This window comes from Raphanus sativus, unplaced genomic scaffold, assembly GCF_000801105.2.
Source record: "Raphanus sativus cultivar WK10039 unplaced genomic scaffold, ASM80110v3 Scaffold1888, whole genome shotgun sequence".
Lineage (NCBI taxonomy): Eukaryota > Viridiplantae > Streptophyta > Magnoliopsida > Brassicales > Brassicaceae > Raphanus > Raphanus sativus.
The window spans coordinates 1-18,679 of NW_026617197.1; the positions used below are offsets into that span (position 1 = coordinate 1).

The window sequence follows — 18,679 nt, forward strand, 5'->3', positions numbered from 1 at the left end:
CCAATCAAGAATCTGTTTTCAGTTTGTAGTCTTATTGTCTTTAAAACTTTCTCAAACCGTAGGGTCTCCATACTAACATCTGAAAACATATTTGAGTCAAGCCGTGGTAAGTAAAGTCTTTATATTTAAAGACCATAGAGCCGTGTGGGTCTATTTGCCATCCCTAACATCTTTCCTGCACTACCATCTTACTAGGGATGGTCTTATAAGAGGCAGCAACGGGACAATGTTCCCAATCAAGAATCTGTTTTCAGTTTGTAGTCTTATTGTCTTTAAGACTTTCTCAAACCGTAGGGTCTCCATACTAACATCTGAAAACAGATTTTTGAGTCAAAGCCGTGGGTAAGTAAAGTCTTTTTATATTTAAAAGACCAAAGAGCCGTGTGGGTCTTATTTGCCATCCCCTAACATCTTTCCTGCACTACCAATCTTACTAGGGGATGGTCTTATAGAGGCAGCAACGGGACAATGTTCCCAATCAAGAATCTGTTTTCAGTTTGTAGTCTTATTGTCTTTAAGACTTTCTCAAACCGTAGGGTCTCCCTTCTAACATCTGAAAACAGATTTTTGAGTCAAGCTGTGGGTAAGTAAAGTCTTTAAAGACCATAGAGAGCCGTGTGGGTCTTATTTTCCATCATCCCCTAACATCTTTCCTTATCACATGCACTACCAATCTTACTAGGGGGATGGTCTTATAGAGGCAGAAACGGGACAATGTTCCCAAATAAGAATCTGGCACAACACTATTAGATTAATGTCTGTACCTATTGATCTTTTTGGGGTTTCAAGTGAAAAACAAAAACATCAAAACAAACCAAAAAAAAAAAAGAAAACAATGTTTGATTTGAAAATCCCCCAAGACATGTAACAAAGTATCTCAAAACGAAAACCTGAATAAAATCTCAAAACGAAACACTTAACTAAGATTCTTAGCTTTTCTAGCTCTCTTCCTAGTTACAGCTTGGTATTTCAAATCAATCAACACAACTTAAAACTTCCTAAGTGAAGCCCTTGCATGAAGCATTGCAAAGCTCGAGAACGAGAAAGACAAAAGGAGCAACGATTAGAAGAAGACTTACGTTAATGAAGAGCCGCGGAAAAAGATGGGAGGAGCAATGGCGGCAAATATGCAGAAGCCAATGTGAATCTGTTAAGAGCAAAGTTGAATTACACAGAAAATAAAAAGTATACATGCATAAACTGAAGATCCAGTGTGAAATGTGAGTTCTTCTCAGTAGACTTACCAGGTAGAAGAAGAAAAACCAACCAAACTTCAGAGCGCTGTCAGTCCTGAAAGATGATCGTAAAACAATTCAGTTATATGCACAAGTGCCAATATGATCCAGTCTAGGGTCTGATAAGCAAGGCATCACCTCATAGCTCGGTAGAGAGGCCTATACCATAATAGATATGTAATTGGACATCCAAGCAGCGCATAGATCGTGGCAAGAAAAAAGATTTTGAGACCTGCTATTAGGATTTTACAACCAGCATTCCAATCACACAACTTCATACTCTAGTTCCCTTCGTAAGGTAAATCTGTTATAATAAAAGAGCCCACCTCCGCCTTTAATCCAGCAGACTATCACTGCAATGACATTGAATACGAGACACAAAACTATACCTGAAAAAAATCAAACTCAAACAGTAACAAGCCAATATCAGTTCACTGCTGCAGACTTTACGCAGTTCCTAAACAAATGAAACATACCCAACTAACTAGCAAACGCCAGATATTGCAGTTTCTGTGCATGAACTGGTATCTCATTAGCAATGTCGTGGTGTATAATAGGGAAAAACGGTGGCCAGTTTTTATCGCTTGTCTTCACGCCAGCTGTGGACACAATTCAATGTTGTGGAATCATCACACAATATTCAAAAATAAATGAAAAAAGTAGAGTGGGTCATCATAAAGTCAAACTCCTGTTGACTTAGTTACATTTAGCAACCGCATCTTCTCTTCTTTTAATATCATGAGTGAAAGTCAAGAAGGATTAAAGAGTTTCATGGAAAAAAAGCCAAGAAACTATTTATAGCAGGTGTTTACTAGACTGAGTCAAACTAACGTTATGTTAGGAACCAACTCTTAGATGTTCATCTATTTCCTTAAAAAGCTTTCTATTGTAACTGTTTTTGTTTGATAAATGAGTGATACTAACCATTTCTCTCTTCTTAAGCTCAGATTCCCAATCAGAAAGCCCTCTGTGTTTCTTTGAAGAGTCTTGCACCCAATTCACACATTAAGAGCAATGAAAGTGAGGAATATCCAGAATATCGACGGTAGCATCAACGTTAAATGGCCTAGATGCCGCCACATGCCTTCCAGCGCCACCACCTCCTTTCTGTATACATATCAACACCACAAACATACTCAGAGAGCCTCCGAGAGAGAAACTTCAACAGAGAAATTTGATTACAGTTTCGAGATCTAAGATTCCGTTGCGAACGAAAAAATGAAATTCAAATCTATATAACCAGCACGTCGATCGTGAATCTGAAGGCAAAGCTCATCTAGAAATAGAAAGGAGATAGAGAGAAAGTTACCGAGAAGGGATTGACGATTTCGTCTTCTTCTTCATCCGAGGGATTGGGATCGTGATGACGATTCATTTTTCCATTCGGATCCGCCGCACAAGGAAAGTGTAAATGAAGTAAACAACTTTAACTCTAGCCAAAAACGTAACCAAGATATGATGAACAACTGGAAACCCTAAAACAAACTAAGACGACGACGAGCGAGAAACTAAAACCAGTCGGATTGTTTTCAATCTAACGAGAAAAAAAGAAACCTCCGATCAAGATCAATACAATAAATAAACCGATTTGAAGTCCTTGAAACCAATTCGCAAATCAAAAATCTCACGGGGCAACTTAGAAATCTTGATACCGATTTACGATTTACAGCGATTGAAACACTTACAATCTGAGGACGTGAAGGACTTTCGAGACGACGATTGATAAAGACTATTCAAAGAAAAAAGAAGAGGAGAGAGCCAATACCAAAAAAAAAACGCGTCTCCGAGTGGGTGGTAGAGTCTGCTTCGATCGAGAACATTCTTGGGGAAAGAAAGAAGTGCTTCGATAACACGCGTTTCTTCTAACGGTTATATTTTAATTTTGAGTGTTTATTTTGCAATCGAACCAGTCCTAAATTCTTACTATAACAACCTAAACCGAACCGGTTCTTTTATACGTGACTACTAAACACGATGTAACTTTTTTTTCCGTCAAAGATTATATTGAAAAAGGCCGAAGCCCAAGAACTACAAACAAGGGACAAAGCCCAAAAGTCCAACGGACCAAAACACAAGAAACAAACGGCCCAACGGCCCAACCCAAATACATCGGACACTGGTCGGACCACGCGTCCAGGAGGCTAGCCACATGGGAGAACCCTCTCCGTCAGCTCAACACGCGTTACTACGCGTTGCTATTGCCTCCACTTGACCGTCACCGTCACCACCACTAGACGCCGCCGCGCTATCACCACCGGCACACTCGTTCCCTCGGAGCTCAGACCCAGGAGCCTCCATCGAACCCATCACTGTTTGTCACCGTACTGTCATCACGTTTGAGATCTCCGTCATCCTCAAGGTCTAATCGAAGCTTGAAATCCTAGACAGACGATCCACCGACAAACCCCTCTTTACTTCAACGCTTTGTCTCTACTAAGAATAGCCTCTTCGATCTCATCGAGAGCTAATTCCAGAGACCAAAGCCGCAAAACAGAACACCAAAGGACAGAAACAGAACCGATCCATACTCGGACCACTAACTTTATTCAAAACGAAAGCGAGAAAACTTGAGCCGGCGACGCAAAGCTAAACGAGCCTTCACCCCCCGGAAGCAAACGCCGAAGACAGAGAAGCTGAAGAAGCTTCCTCCACCCGGATGCAAGAGCCGGCGACGGCGGATCTATGTAAGCCTCCGCCTCCCGGGAACGTTATTGAAACTGACGGCTAATTTCCCCACGCCATACTCTCCACACGACCGCGTCCTTACTCCAAGACTCAGACACTCCCGAAGACAACGGTTTGCTCCCCGAGAAACCCGACGATAGGAGGTCCCAGACCAGAGCTCAGACAAGGCGATCTCGGAGAGGGGACGACGGAGAAATAGGAAAACGGAAACAAGACGGAAGGAAAGTATCTCCGGCGACGGCACGCACGCTCACGCGGCGGCCGTACGCCGGAGAGAAAAGTAGATCTGCTTTCTCTTTCTAACTTTCTCTCTCTATTGGATCTGCTTTCTCTCTCTACCTCTCAACACGATGTAACTTTTATGCCTGTAATTTGGTAATATCTATTTTTTTGGGTTCTCAAAGATCGACGCATGAAAAATAAAAACTAGTCACATATTTTCCTTCTTTGATAAAATATGGTTGGTCCGATAAGGACATATTTATTTCATGGTTTTTAGAGTGGAGTTCTTAAGTAATATATTTAAGAGACATTTATTAATTTTTGTTAGTTAAAGTTAGAGAGACGGTTTTTATATCGAGATAAGAACTTCACCCTAAGAACCCTACAATAAATTTGGTCTTAACTGTTAGGATTCTAATGTTATCTTCTCTATCCTCTCCACTTCCATCTCCACCATACAACCAAGGCAAACGTTGTGGCCCAAGAGATCCCACTCTGTACCTCATTGTCACATAGGTTCCGGTATAGCCATTTAAGCAATGGCATCGAGAAAAAGGCTGGTCTCTTCTTACTTGTGACGAATCTATTCCAGATTCCCTCCATTGTAGGGCAGTCTCTCAGAACATGTAAAATCGTCTCAACCCCTCTTTTACATACTTGGCACACATCAGTTCCATTTAGGTGTCGTCTATATCTCTTCGTATTTGTCATGATTGCTTGATTCCCAACAAGCCAAAGAAACACTTTGACTCTTTCTGGTGCTACGACACTCCACACTCTTTTAAATAAGTTTTCCACTGCTGTCTTGGAGTATCATCTCCAGTTATCAGCTCATACGCAGTCTTAGATGTAAACTGACCATTTGGAGCTTTTCCCCACGCTAACCGGTCTTTCATTCCCGTTACAGTATCCACAACCACTGCCACAAGCTCAAGCCGCTTCTCCTCATGTATTGAATGGGAAAATTCTTGTGAGATCTCACCCTCCACCATCTAGCCACAACTCTCTAGCTGTTATGCTTTCGTATTCTTTTGAAAGATCTGCCGGAACCTCTCCCATAAGAGGTTGTTCTGAGAGCCATCTGTCTTGAATGATATTTTGTTGGTCTATTTGTCTGTAATAATGAGATTCAAACATTATCAGGTATTGATACAAAAGATGAAAAGCTTGTATTACAGTTTCGAATTTACAGTGTTCTTTTTGGAATTTATATTTTCTTACGAGTACGTATTACTAAAACAATTACCAAATCCGAAGACAAAATTTTAGAACACAAAAACATCAAAATACAGTTAAGTATAGAAAAAATAATTATCAAACTAGAGAAAAAATAGTTGCAAAAACAGACGTAGAAAAAAAAGAACACGGAAAGAAGACATGTCATTTGATTTTTTCTTCCAAAATGTTCGAAATTTAAGATGTTGTATAGATATTATAAATAATTTTTTAAAAAATTCATATCTTATTATTGTTGAAATTGTTAATTTAAATATTAAATAAATTACGATAATAAAAATGACAATAATATTAATATTTAGAGGGAATACCTTAGTAATTTCATATATAAGAAAGTGTAATTTTTTTCAAAAACCTTAAATGATAGTGTAGTTTTTAAATTAAAATCTTTTATAAGTGCATTCTTTCAAATTTTCCCAAAAGAATTACTTAAAGTAATATTTGTTACACAATAATGTTTTCAAAATAAATCTTGTTACAAAAATTAAAAACTATAGTAATAATATATAAGCCAATAAATATAGGAATATAGAGTTATATAATATATAACACTAAACTACATTAAATTATTAAAAAATTGTTATATAAACTAAAATATTTTAGTATAGAAATAAAAAAGCCCGCACAGTTGATATTAAACAAATTTACAGATCCATCGCTCTCACCAACTTGATACAGAAAAAAAAACATTATCCGAAGCAAATAATGAAAATATCCAATACATACTAAAAAACAAAAAATAAAACATTACTTTATTTTCCGAGAAAAAATGTAAATTCAATAAAAGCCAACTTGCCTAAAAGAAAAAATAAAGTATGAATATATTATCTAGAAAAGACGAGATAGGCGTCGACCCACCCAAGGTTCAATTATTGACATTTTCCGCTCCACCATTGATTAAAAGAAAAGAATAATACCATTTTCCGTAACGATCGTTAAAATCATAACGTTCGGCATTCGCTACATGTTCGGAAACGCGCTAGGCGTGAGTCGGGCGGTCTATAGACGCCTAGCGATTTATCAAAAAATCGGAGATAAATCAGGGAGTACTCGGGGATTAATTTTTATTATTATTTTATTTTATTTATAACTAAAATTAAATATATAATGTAAAATTATATTTTAGTGTGATAATTTGTGTATATGTTATTATTAAAAACTATATATGAAAACTATATATTAAAAACTATACAGATATTTAATTTTAACAAGAAAACCATTGCGAAAATTAGTGATATATTATCTAGTTACGAATAATCAAATTCACAAACTAAACTAATTTCCTAGAAATATATTTTTTAATATGTTGTATCAGCGCACAAACTAAACTAATTTCCTAGATACACAAACAAAACCACACGTCTTAGATTTATTAGAAATATATTTGTTTTATTGGTAAGAAATGAACCAGCATATATTGTCAACGTCTAATGAGGCAAAGAAAACCACGCTTTATGTTTTTTGAACAGCCAATCAAAAAAACCAATTTTGTTCACAGTGAGTAAAAAGCACAAAAAAACTAAAAGAGCTAATGTCCCACATCGACTAACTGAAACAAAAGTGTTGCTTCGATGATCTATAAATAGACTCTCGCTGTGGGAAAAATAATACGAGTTGGGCTTTCTTAAGAGCCCAAAACTTGACAAGAAGTTAAAATTTAAGCTTATTAATTAATCGGTTAAAAAACGGTTAAAAATCGGTACAGTACCGATTAATCACATTAACCGGCCGATTTATTTGGGTCCGAATAAGTAAGCCGATTTGGCCTTATTCGCTGCGGGACCCTTGCGCCGAGCGCCTAGGCGGCCGAGTAATCGGCTAGGCGCCCGCGTTTTAGAACATGGGCTACAACCGTTAAAAGTTGTGGTTATTAACGACTCAGAAAGAAACGGCGTTAAAATATAGGTTGTTAGCCGGTACACGGCTCGTAGTTATCAACTCAAAGCACAAATACCTTTCCTTTTCCCTAAAATTAAGGCAAGATACACGTGTCAACATCTTATTAGTTACTACTTGACCGCCTTACCTCTCTCATGACCTAGTCGGCCTCATCCTTGCGTATAAATCAAACCCTTGCGACCTCAACTCCTTCACAAATCAGTTTCCGAAATTCGATAAATCAAATTCTCTCTCAATCTTCTCAAATTCTCTCTCAATCGCAAGTTTCAATCAAGGTGAGGCTTCTCGATCTTCTCTTTAGATCGCGAGTTGTTCTCTGTTCTTTGAATTTGATTCCTTCGATAGAGTTCGTCTTGTTCGTTCATCTGCGTTGCTTCCTTTGTCGATCTAGGGTTAGTTTATTCGTAGGATCTAATTAGCGTTTTAACGATTTGATCTCTGTCGTTAAGCTTCGATCTGTGATTATCTTCTAGATCCAGATGATTTGATTCGATTGTATAATTCGATCATCTGCGTTGTTGTTATCCTTGGATCTGTCGTTTTTTTCGTGACCGGAGATTTGAAAGTTGTGATTAGTGATTGTTTTCGAGATTGATCTGTGTTTCTGGTTAATTGATATCGAATTTTGTGAATTTTCAGATGCAGATATTCGTGAAAACTCTCACAGGAAAGACCATCACCCTCGAGGTGGAAAGCTCCGACACCATCGACAACGTTAAGGCCAAGATCCAGGATAAGGAAGGCATCCCTCCGGATCAGCAGAGGCTTATCTTTGCCGGGAAGCAGCTTGAGGATGGAAGGACTCTAGCAGACTACAACATCCAGAAGGAGTCTACCCTTCACTTGGTGTTGCGTCTACGTGGTGGTATGCAGATCTTTGTCAAGACATTGACCGGAAAGACTATCACTTTGGAGGTGGAGAGCTCCGACACTATTGACAACGTTAAGGCTAAGATCCAGGATAAGGAGGGTATCCCACCGGACCAGCAGAGGTTGATCTTTGCCGGCAAGCAGCTCGAGGATGGAAGGACTCTTGCTGACTACAACATTCAGAAGGAGTCAACTTTGCATCTCGTCCTCAGGCTTCGTGGTGGTATGCAGATTTTTGTCAAGACTTTGACCGGAAAGACTATCACTTTGGAGGTGGAGAGCTCCGACACTATTGACAACGTTAAAGCCAAGATCCAGGACAAAGAGGGTATCCCACCGGACCAGCAGAGGTTGATCTTTGCCGGCAAGCAGTTGGAGGATGGACGTACTCTTGCGGATTACAACATCCAGAAGGAGTCAACTCTACACTTGGTCTTGCGTCTACGTGGAGGCATGCAGATCTTCGTGAAGACTTTGACCGGGAAGACCATCACTCTAGAGGTGGAGAGTTCCGACACCATAGACAACGTGAAGGCCAAAATTCAAGACAAAGAGGGTATTCCTCCGGACCAGCAGAGGCTCATCTTTGCCGGAAAGCAATTGGAAGATGGCAGGACCTTGGCTGATTACAACATCCAGAAGGAGTCAACCCTTCACTTGGTGTTGCGTCTCCGTGGTGGCATGCAGATCTTCGTGAAGACTCTTACCGGGAAGACTATCACACTTGAGGTGGAGAGCTCTGACACCATTGACAACGTGAAGGCCAAGATCCAGGACAAGGAAGGCATCCCTCCGGACCAGCAGCGTCTCATCTTCGCTGGAAAGCAGCTTGAGGATGGTCGCACCTTGGCTGACTACAACATCCAGAAGGAGTCAACACTTCACTTGGTGCTAAGGCTTCGTGGTGGTATGCAGATTTTTGTGAAGACCTTGACCGGTAAGACCATCACACTTGAGGTGGAGAGCTCTGACACCATTGACAACGTGAAGGCCAAGATTCAGGACAAGGAAGGCATCCCTCCGGATCAGCAGCGTCTCATCTTCGCTGGAAAGCAGCTCGAGGATGGTCGCACCTTAGCAGACTACAACATCCAGAAGGAGTCGACCCTTCACTTGGTCCTCCGTCTCCGTGGTGGTATCTAAAACTCTCTTCCTGTGTCGGGTTAAAAGTCAGTGTCTTGTTTTCTTTTAAAAACTTCTTGTGGTTTGTGTTTTGGGGTCTTATAAAGCCCCTGATGAATAATTGATGAACTCTTTGCGTTCTTGTTTCTCTTTATTTTATAAGCCAAAATCGATCTTCTCTATTGTGAAATGTAATAGGTCCTTGTCTCTCTACTTGTGCTTTTCTTGAGCTTATAAATGCTTTGCCGTTTGCTAGTTGGTGGAGTACGGTTCGGTTTAGTATTATCAGGTGACGAGAGTGAAGTTTCAGTAGTTGCTTAGCTTAGTACTTCTGAAATCTTACTACTGAATGGGGCTGTAGCTTGAACATATTTGAGACGTGTGGAAGTTGTTTAGGGTTTTCTCGCCCTGCTCGAGCATGCTTGAGGAAACTCCTTGGTGCAAAGACCAACGACAGGGATCTTGGTTTAGTTAGGTTATTGTCTTTGTTATTGTCTTTTTTTACATTGAAACTAGCTTAAAGCCGAATGCCTTAAGGTTAATGTTGTGGTTTCTCAAACAGGGGGTGATAGTTTTATTTCTCAGGTGGTTAATAGTCTGGTTTCTCAAACATGTTGTTGATAGTGTAGTCGCTCAACTTGTCCCTAGTGGTTCTTATTGTTTTATCTCTTGCAGTCCACGGATTGAAACTGAAAAGAAGGTTTATAGCAAATCTAAAACTGTTCCAGTAGACGAGTGAAGCTTCATTTTCTTTGGTCATGTTTTCTTGGAAATTAGGTTCAAGTCTCATTATGCCTTTGTTAGCAACAGATCGTTATGTTTGGAAATTTATTCTCTGTTACATCTTTTGCTTACATTCATGTGTTTTTGAAATTAGCTTCAAATCTCATTGTGCCTTTTTTATGGTCTGGTAGTGTAGTTTTCAAGTTGTTGTTACACACCTAGATGTCTAATGCTTGAGTTGCTTAACAGGAAGATGATTCTTGTAGATTAAGCTTTCTCTGGTAATGAGAAGAGTTGTTGTAATGGAAAATCTGAGACTTAAAACAGATGGTCTCTTGTGTCCATTTGGTTACCAAACATAAAAGTACGAAACTAGGCCAAAAGGGTGAAGGCTTTCTTAGAATTTCATCCATCAAAAACAATATATAACTAAATATATAACTAGATTTTGATCCGCACTTTGAAAGCGCAGATTTATTTTCCCTTATTTTTTTAAATTGACAAATATTTAGTAAACGTATTTTCATATATTTATTTTTTTCTATAAAAGACTTAAGTTTTTTTATCTTTTTTATCGTGTTTCATTTTAAAAGAGTATAAGTCTGAGCACAATATTCGGACCCAAAGAACCAATCTGAAACCAACCCGAAAATCAGGGTCTCGAATCCGATCAGATCCGGGGTAAATATCTGAATGAGTTCTAAATTGCTATATCCGAAGAACCGGTCCCGAACCCGACCCGAAGCGAGAACCGAATGAGTACCCGAAGATATCCGAAATATGAATATATATCTAAAAATATATGTTATAATTATATTTATAATTATTTTAATATTTTAACTTAATATTAAAAGTTAACTATATGAGTTATTTTTGGTACTTTTGAGTATTTTTGGATAAAATATGATAGTCTAGATAAAAGTTTACCCAAAATACTGTATAGAATAGATATTTTTGGTTACTTTTGGTTACTTTTGAGAAATTTGGATACAAAATTTGAACCTAATCAGATATTTTGGTTACTTTGAGTATAAATAACCGAACTCGTTTTAGATACTTTGGTTATTTGATTATTTTTCAGGTTCTTATGCATGAGAACCGAACCCACCCGGACCCGGAAAAACCAGACTCGAACCCGACCCGGAAATTTATAATACCCGAATGGGGTTTAATTTCAAAACCCGAAAAACCCGAAAGAGCCGATCCATACCCGAACGTCAAGGTCTAATAAGTATTTATGTTTAGAAAATTAAACTTTATTTTTTAATGAATTAAGTTGGTATAACATTGATAAATTAATTTTATTATGGGGTTAATATTTTTAATTAAATACTTTTAATAAAGATTTATACTTCTCAATGAAAAATTCAATTTTTTTTATGAATGCTTAAATTATATTAAAAAATAAAAAACATAATAATTAAGTGATTAATTTTTGTTTACTACACAAAATATTAAGAATGGTTGAAAATAAATTATTTGAACTTGGAAAAAAAAAAATTGGATCTGATTTCTTAATTGGCCCAAATGGCCCAAGAGAAATGATGTAGGCAGTGGACTGGATCCAAAAAAATAATCCAATATAGATGTGTTATTAATATTACTTGATTGTCATTAATGAAATATGCAATGTTAGTAAAAAAAAAGTATTTTTAGTAAAAAGACCAATAGGATCCTGCTTTAATAGTATAAACTAGATTTTGACCCGCGCTTTCAAAGCGCGGGTTTATGTTTGGTGAAAATTTTATATAATCACATTTATATAATACGTCTTGTATATGTATTTATATAATCCGTCTCATATATGTATTTTATATCTAGATTTATGTTCGGTAAAACTATATTATACATGTATTTTTAGATTATTAATTTTGAATTAGATATTTTAAATATAAATCAATATAACAGTTTTATAGTTTTGATCGGTGTTTTAAAATTCGACTGAGACCTGCGGTTGAACGGATTACCGGTTGATCAAAGATAAATTCAGTTCGGGTTTGAAAAAAAAAAACAAAATTTAAAAATCCAATAAAAACTACTAAAATCGAAATCCGGTTACCGGTTGAACCACTGGTTGAACCAATAAACAATTTTTCTTTTTTATAAATAATTTTTGTTAGATAGTTGGGATTATATTTAAGAAAAGCGGTTTAAAACCAAACTATTAAATAGTTTGAGAAAAAATGATGCAGTTTCAAACATGTCCGGTTGGAAAAATATTAAAATGATGCAGTATCAAACACAGAATAATCACATACCAAAATTGAATTAGGAAACCGGTGGTTAATGACAAACCAAAAACAATTAAAAAAGAAACCAATGCAGAATGTCTAAAATGTCATTAATGAATACAAAAGAAAGCCTCTTTAATAGGGGTAAATAGAGTAAAAATCCAAATGTGCTTGTACTTTAATAGTATAGATACAATGTGTACTCTGAAGATATATAACCATCGGAAACAAATATAACAAAAAAAGAGTCCTGTGGAAAGATCCAAAAATGTTTCAACAAAAGAGTACGCAAATTGTAATTTAATACATAATGGACCTGCTGATACTATTATTGTTCCAGTGGCAACCATTCCATTTCTAGCTCTAATTCTCCACACTCTACATTCTGAAGCTTGATCTGAACCTCTTGTTTCACTTTCCCACCAACGATGTTAATGATGCTGTCATCTATAAGCGGGTTATCATGCGACTTCAGCCATTTTCCTATTTGCATATCCCCAAACATCTCAGGATCCCCAAAAGCCATTGCAGATGTTATCAGAGGTTGGATATCAAGTTCAGCTTCTCCCATTATATCATCAGCAGAGAATGTGTCATAATCATACACTTGCTGCAATCACAGACAAACCCATAAGATGCATGCAGAGTATAAACCTCTATCTATTTTTTTTTTAGGATAGGCTTTACCAACTTCACTGGACCATAGCTCTCAGGAACAGAAAGCATGAGTTCTTGGTTCCATATTGGGTTCAAATTACTATTCACAACTGTTGTCTGAAGCTTCTGAAACAGCCAAAAAAAAAAAAAACATAACTTTCGGATCCACAAAGGGTGCATATCGGCATGTCAATAAAGTGTAACTAAGAGATAAACTTACTTGCTTCCCAAGATTCAAGACAACATATGGATCACTTGACATCATATCTCTGATTGCTAAGTTAGTACCTTTCTTGACAGTCACCTTCAACAATCCAATAAACTCTACCATTCCTTCCTCAAACTGTCAAAACTTATAAATCTCAGTTTAACAAGAAGAAACTGTTGAATAAAAATTGCAAGTTAGAAGTTTTACCATCTTCTTTGATGATGAATTTGCGCGAAAACTATCCATGAATTTTGTAGAAAGACTTGATTTGACAAATGATGGTTTCTTTGTTGAGCAAGCTTTCCCTGACGTAATCCGCAAGCTTGGTTTCAGGAACTCTTGGTGTTCATACTTAGCCCTAAACCGATATTCAAGATTTTGAGTAACAAATCAGAAACAACTATTGAATTTGTCCTGTCACACTTGTAGATTTGCTACCTGATGAATATCATACGCTGGTCATGACTAACATCAGGTCCAGGCTTAGAGCTTCCTTCGGGTACAAAAGCTTCGTAAATAGAATTTGCAGAAGCATTTCCTCCAATCTCAATCATGGAGTCGACTTCCTCATCAGACCATTCATCAAGTGTCACAGACAAGACCTAGATAAACCAAACTATCTATATATGAGTACACAGCAAAGAAGAGATGAGAGATCATATAGTGTGAGTAGTAATAAAAGCTATAACACCTTTGAGATATGAGTGCCGAGGCTTCTGTGCACACCGCAACATTTTAAGCAAATGAAGACTCCGATATTTGATGATCTGAGAAAGAAGCCACAAAAGCTAGTTAAACAAAAGAGATAAACACATAAATATGCAGCATAACTAAAGACACAAGCTCATGCGTTATTAGCTTTTGGTAATAAATAAGAAAATTGTGAGAATCTCAAAGATTTTATATCTAATGTGCAGTGATGAACTTACGCCCATTTGGGATCAGGAGCGGAACAATCAGCGCAGACTCGGTTATCAGGTTGTTTCAAAAGATCTCTTATTCTCCTTTTACCTGTTAAACACGCAACCATTATCATCATCATAAACCTAGATATTATATTTTTTTTTTTAATTATGCAGCCATTTTCATAACTACAGAACATGAAAAATCAAAAGATTGCTCTACATCTATAGAATTTCATCACAATAATGAAAATCACAAAAATGATGTCATAGAAAATATAAATCAGGAATTTTCTCTAAATCTATAGAATTTCTTAATCCTACAAATCAATATTGTTCATACCTGAGCCAGAGTTATCAAGTCCGGCTGCATAATTACTCATTGGTCTTCTAAGAAACAGCAACCATCAACACAAAGATCCTACATTTGAGCAAACCAAAGATATGACCCATCACACGCATATTTGTAAAAATGAGCATACACACAAAGTTCCAATGTTCTTTAGGTAATTAAGCTAATTAATGATTAGACGTGACATTTCTGTAACATTGCTGAAGGACAGTGATATAACATGAAACAAAAACAGACATACAGGAATTGTAATAGAGAGATAAGAGAGATCTTGGTGTTCTTACAATATTGGGAAAGGGAGGAGAGGTTGAGAAATGACGAAGAATACGTGCTCTCTGAGTCGCTGACTTTTGTTTTTATTATAAAAAAAATTCTCCCTTTTTAAAAAATGAAGAAACTAGAGCAGATTTAATTTAAGAAAATATAATCATTCCCACCAAAGTCGGCGACTTTATGGTCTCCATTTAATTCAAAGTGTGATGACAACTACGTCGTGAAATCAGGTTTTCTTTTTCTTTCATTATACAAAACTTATCCACTGTGAAGTGTAAACTTACTATAGATGTAATGTATTTTATCACTGTGAAGTGTAAACTCAGGTTAAAAGTATACAAGTCATGGTTCGTCTTTTGAAACTAGACTCCGTATCCAGGTACAGTACATTCTTTATATAAAAGATGTAATAATTCTTCATCTCTTTGATTCATCAGAACCTCGAAACGTTAAAGTTCTTCTCGCTTGTATTAGAAAAACAGGGTACAAAAAAAAACAAACAAAAAGGGAGCAAACACTTTAAGAGCTGAAGAGATTTGCAATAGCCATTACATAGCTTAGGGATTCAAAAATATAAGTACCAACTCTTCTTTAAATCAACCCCCAATGAAATCCTTATGACATGTGAGGTATTTCTTTGTGACTTAACCTCTGTCCCAACTTATATCCTAAGTTAACCTCGATCAATTTGTAACCTTGATACGTTTGTTTGTTTTGTATGTAAAGACACAAGACAATTTGGTTACCCAGTTCCCTTATCGGTACGTCTGGGGAGAGACAGTGCTCTCAAGATTCACTAGTGTCAATGAAACAAGAGTTTACAATATGATGGCTTGTATTGTAACCCTAGATCTAACGTCTAATCTCCTCTTCTCAACAGGAACCAGAGAAGAGATTTCACCAACGCTAGAAAACACTGTAATCTCCTTGCAACACAACCTGATCAGCACTTGAGTATCTTCACCGCAACTCTCCTGCTTGTTGTTGATATTGCTTACTTCTTTGCCGTAAAACCCTAACCTTCCACTCTACGTTTCAGGTGTATTTAAAGGGCAATGGAGCTGCTGTCATGGGCTTCGTAGAAGACTTGACCCAAGACTTAATTGTTGAAGTCGTATGGGCTTTAACTCTTGAATGCAGCCCACTTGTTTTGGACCCAATAGAGTCTTGGCCCTCTTTGTCTGAATTGAGACAACCAAACCCTTCAATCTCCACCTTTGTCTTCGATTCAGCTCAGCTCCGGTTTCATCGCCTCCTGATCTCACTCAGTCTCCAAACCTCTTCGAGTTTTAACCGATCTGGGCTTCACGATGCTTCCGCTAATCTTACGACATCATCTCCTCTGTCAGCTTTACCGATGACAGATCATGATTTTCATCTTTCCTATCGCTCACAACTCTACCTTGCGAACTGCTCAACCGTTTCCGTTTAGCCACGATTTCTGATTGATCCTCTGTAAGTTTCTGATAATCTTTATTCTTGAGTCATGATTTTCCGTTCTCTGCATTCAATCTCATCATTCTTGAACTCATTCCAGAATTTGAAGAATCGTCGACTATTCTTCTGCCCTTAGTAGTTCCAATTTTGATGATCGAACCCAGACCCATGTGCCTCTCAGTTTGACCACTGACGACACGTAGTACCTTGACTCTCTCACTTAACCTCAACACTGTAACTCTCACTGATTCAGGTATCACTTTCCAAAACCTCTGTAGACAAACTTGCTCTGCCCCTTTCAGTTTCTGCTTCCCATTCATCAGTATATCATATTCTTCTTCTATTGTCTGATACTTTTCTCTTTCACATCTGCAGTAGTTTCAGAGAATCCAGACTTCAAGACGGTAGAATTTCAGTTTTAGGTACTGTGATTTTCCTTAGAATTTCAACCATTCTCAAACTTCTTCAGAACTCATCATCAGATTTTACCATCTAATGCTGTGTAAATCTGTCGATTTCTTTGTAGTAATTACCGATACTGATACACCTCAATATCTGTTTCATGTCCATTGTGAGATTATCAAATCGACCAAGATCAATCTCTGGACTTCCTTTGCTGACTTATGCTGAGACGTTCAGAAGTGCCAGGCACTTCTCAAAACTGTTACCAGGTAAACTCTTCGTAAGCATATCAGCTGGATTCTTTGTAGTATGCACTTTTAGGACCTTCATCGAACCTGCCTCAATTATATCCCTGATAAAATGATATTTCCTGTCGATGTGTTTTGTCCTGTCATGATGTGCACTGCTTTTGGCTAGATAGATTGCGCTTTGTGAATCACAGTTTAGCTTGAAATTGTTTAGCTTAAACCCCAATTCTTCGCATATGTCTGTCAGCCATAGTCCTTCCTTAGTAGCTTCTGCCAGTGCCATGTATTCGGCTTCCGTAGTAGATAGAGCCACTACCTGTTGTAGGCATGATCTCCAACTCACTGTATTCCCACCAACTCGAAACACATACCCTGACACTGATCTTCTTTTATCTAGATCACTAGAGTAATCCGAGTCTGAAAATCCTTCGATGTCAAATGTTTCTGACTTAGTGAAATGTAGGCACACTCCAGTTGCTCCCTTCAAGTATCTTAGGATCCATTTAACCGCAGACCAGTGATCCCTTCCTGGATTAGCCATGAACCGACTTACTACACAGATAGCGAACCCTAGGTCTGGTCTTGAACCTATCATTGCATACATGAGGATTCCTACCGCGCTTGCATATGGAACAGTATCCATTAGGCGTCTCTCAGTTATCAGTTCATCCTTAGTTAGGCTTTTAAGTTTGAACTGTGAGTTGCTTGGTGTAATCACGGCTCTGCTGTCTTCCATGTTAAAAGTCTTAAGCACTTGTTTCAGATATCGTTCTTGAGATAGCTTTAGAGTTCCCATCTTTCTATCTCTAGTGATTTCCATACCAAGTATCCTAGATGCTGGTCCCAAATCCTTCATTTGAAACTCTTTGTTCAAACTTGCTTTCAATATGTTGATTTTCTTAATGTCTTTCGCTGCTACCAACATGTCGTCAACATATATTAGTAGATAAATCATATCCTCAATGTTTGAACCCTTTGTGTAGACACACTGATCTTTTGTGCATCTCTGGAAGCCTTGAGATTTCATAAACTCATTGAATTTCTGATTCCACTGTCTTGGTGACTGTTTCAAACCATATAGTGATTTCTTTAGGAGGCAAACTTTACCTTCATCTCCTTTTGCTATGAACTCCTCTGGTTGTTCCATGTAGATAATTTCATCCAACGTGCCATTTAGAAATGCCGTTTTAACATCTAGTTGCTCCAACTCGAAATCGTAGTTTACCACAATTGATAGCAAAATTCTGATTGACACATGTTTGACCACAGGTGCGAAGATTTCATTGTAGTCTACCCCTTCGATCTGCGTGAAACCTTTTGCTACAAGTCGGGCTTTGTACCTTGGATCTTCCACACCAGGTATCCCTTCCTTGTATTTGTATAGCCATTTGCATCCTATTACTCTCTGCTTGGCTGGTCTGGGAACAAGTATCATAGTCTCGTTTTCATCTAAGGAGACTTTTTCTTCTACCATTGCTTGTTTCCATTTCTTCCAATCTTTGCTTCGCTTAGCTTCAGCAACTGATTTAGGCTCATAGAGTTCAATACTTTCTGCACATGATAGTGCATAGGCCACCACTGATTCACCATCATCATATCGGGACGGTGGTCGTATGGTGCGCCTTCCTCTGTCTCTCGCTAGAATGTAGTCATCTAGACTTGTTTCTTCATTTGTCTCTGTTTCCTGGTCCGAGTCTGATTCCGCTGATGATTCTTTTTCTTCTGAATCTGAGTTTTCTCCACCTTGATTAGAACCCTCTGCATCCGTAGACAATACTCCACCTTGACCAGTGCTGTCTGCGTTAGGTTTCTGTGTAGATGGTCCTCGTATTAGGTTTGTACTGAACGTCACTTTCTTTGTCTTTGTTGGCTTTGTGACACTCTTCTGTTTCTGTCTGTTAAATAGCTTTTCCTCATCAAAAACAACATTTCGACTGTCAGTACACTTTCCTTCTTCTGGAATCCAGACTCTATACC

General features: G+C 37.8%; 2 protein-coding genes, 1 long non-coding RNA gene and 1 pseudogene across 5 annotated transcripts; 2 read left to right on the top strand and 2 right to left on the bottom strand.

Moving 5' to 3' along the window:
• Positions 1-826: 826 nt before the first annotated feature.
• On the bottom strand, positions 827-1,970 carry LOC130494639 (secretory carrier-associated membrane protein 4-like; annotated as a pseudogene).
• A 5,423-nt stretch (positions 1,971-7,393) lies between these two features.
• LOC130504917 (polyubiquitin-like) lies at positions 7,394-9,409 on the top strand. The gene is made up of 2 exons (XM_056999536.1): positions 7,394-7,552; positions 7,917-9,409. Exon 2 carries the CDS (start codon positions 7,917-7,919, stop codon positions 9,288-9,290), a length of 1,374 nt encoding a protein of 457 aa, XP_056855516.1. The 5' UTR covers positions 7,394-7,552; the 3' UTR covers positions 9,291-9,409.
• A 2,971-nt stretch (positions 9,410-12,380) lies between these two features.
• Positions 12,381-14,701, bottom strand: LOC130504915 (probable ADP-ribosylation factor GTPase-activating protein AGD13). Its single transcript, XM_056999535.1, has 9 exons — positions 14,627-14,701; positions 14,334-14,411; positions 14,018-14,099; positions 13,780-13,855; positions 13,527-13,690; positions 13,296-13,446; positions 13,101-13,223; positions 12,911-13,006; positions 12,381-12,833 (listed from the first exon to the last, which is right to left on the bottom strand). Exons 2-9 carry the CDS (start codon positions 14,371-14,373, stop codon positions 12,552-12,554), a joined length of 1,014 nt encoding a protein of 337 aa, XP_056855515.1. The 5' UTR covers positions 14,374-14,411; positions 14,627-14,701; the 3' UTR covers positions 12,381-12,551.
• Positions 14,702-15,339: 638 nt separating this feature from the next.
• LOC130504916 (uncharacterized) lies at positions 15,340-18,063 on the top strand. 3 transcript variants are annotated; one of them, XR_008941484.1, is made up of 7 exons: positions 15,340-15,376; positions 15,496-15,569; positions 15,655-16,070; positions 16,153-16,305; positions 16,428-16,474; positions 16,579-16,723; positions 17,972-18,063. It is a non-coding gene; the product is annotated as an uncharacterized LOC130504916 (long non-coding RNA). The 3 variants fall into 3 exon arrangements; XR_008941483.1 differs by having other exon boundaries at positions 16,629-16,723; XR_008941482.1 differs by having other exon boundaries at positions 16,428-16,723.
• Positions 18,064-18,679: the final 616 nt, after the last annotated feature.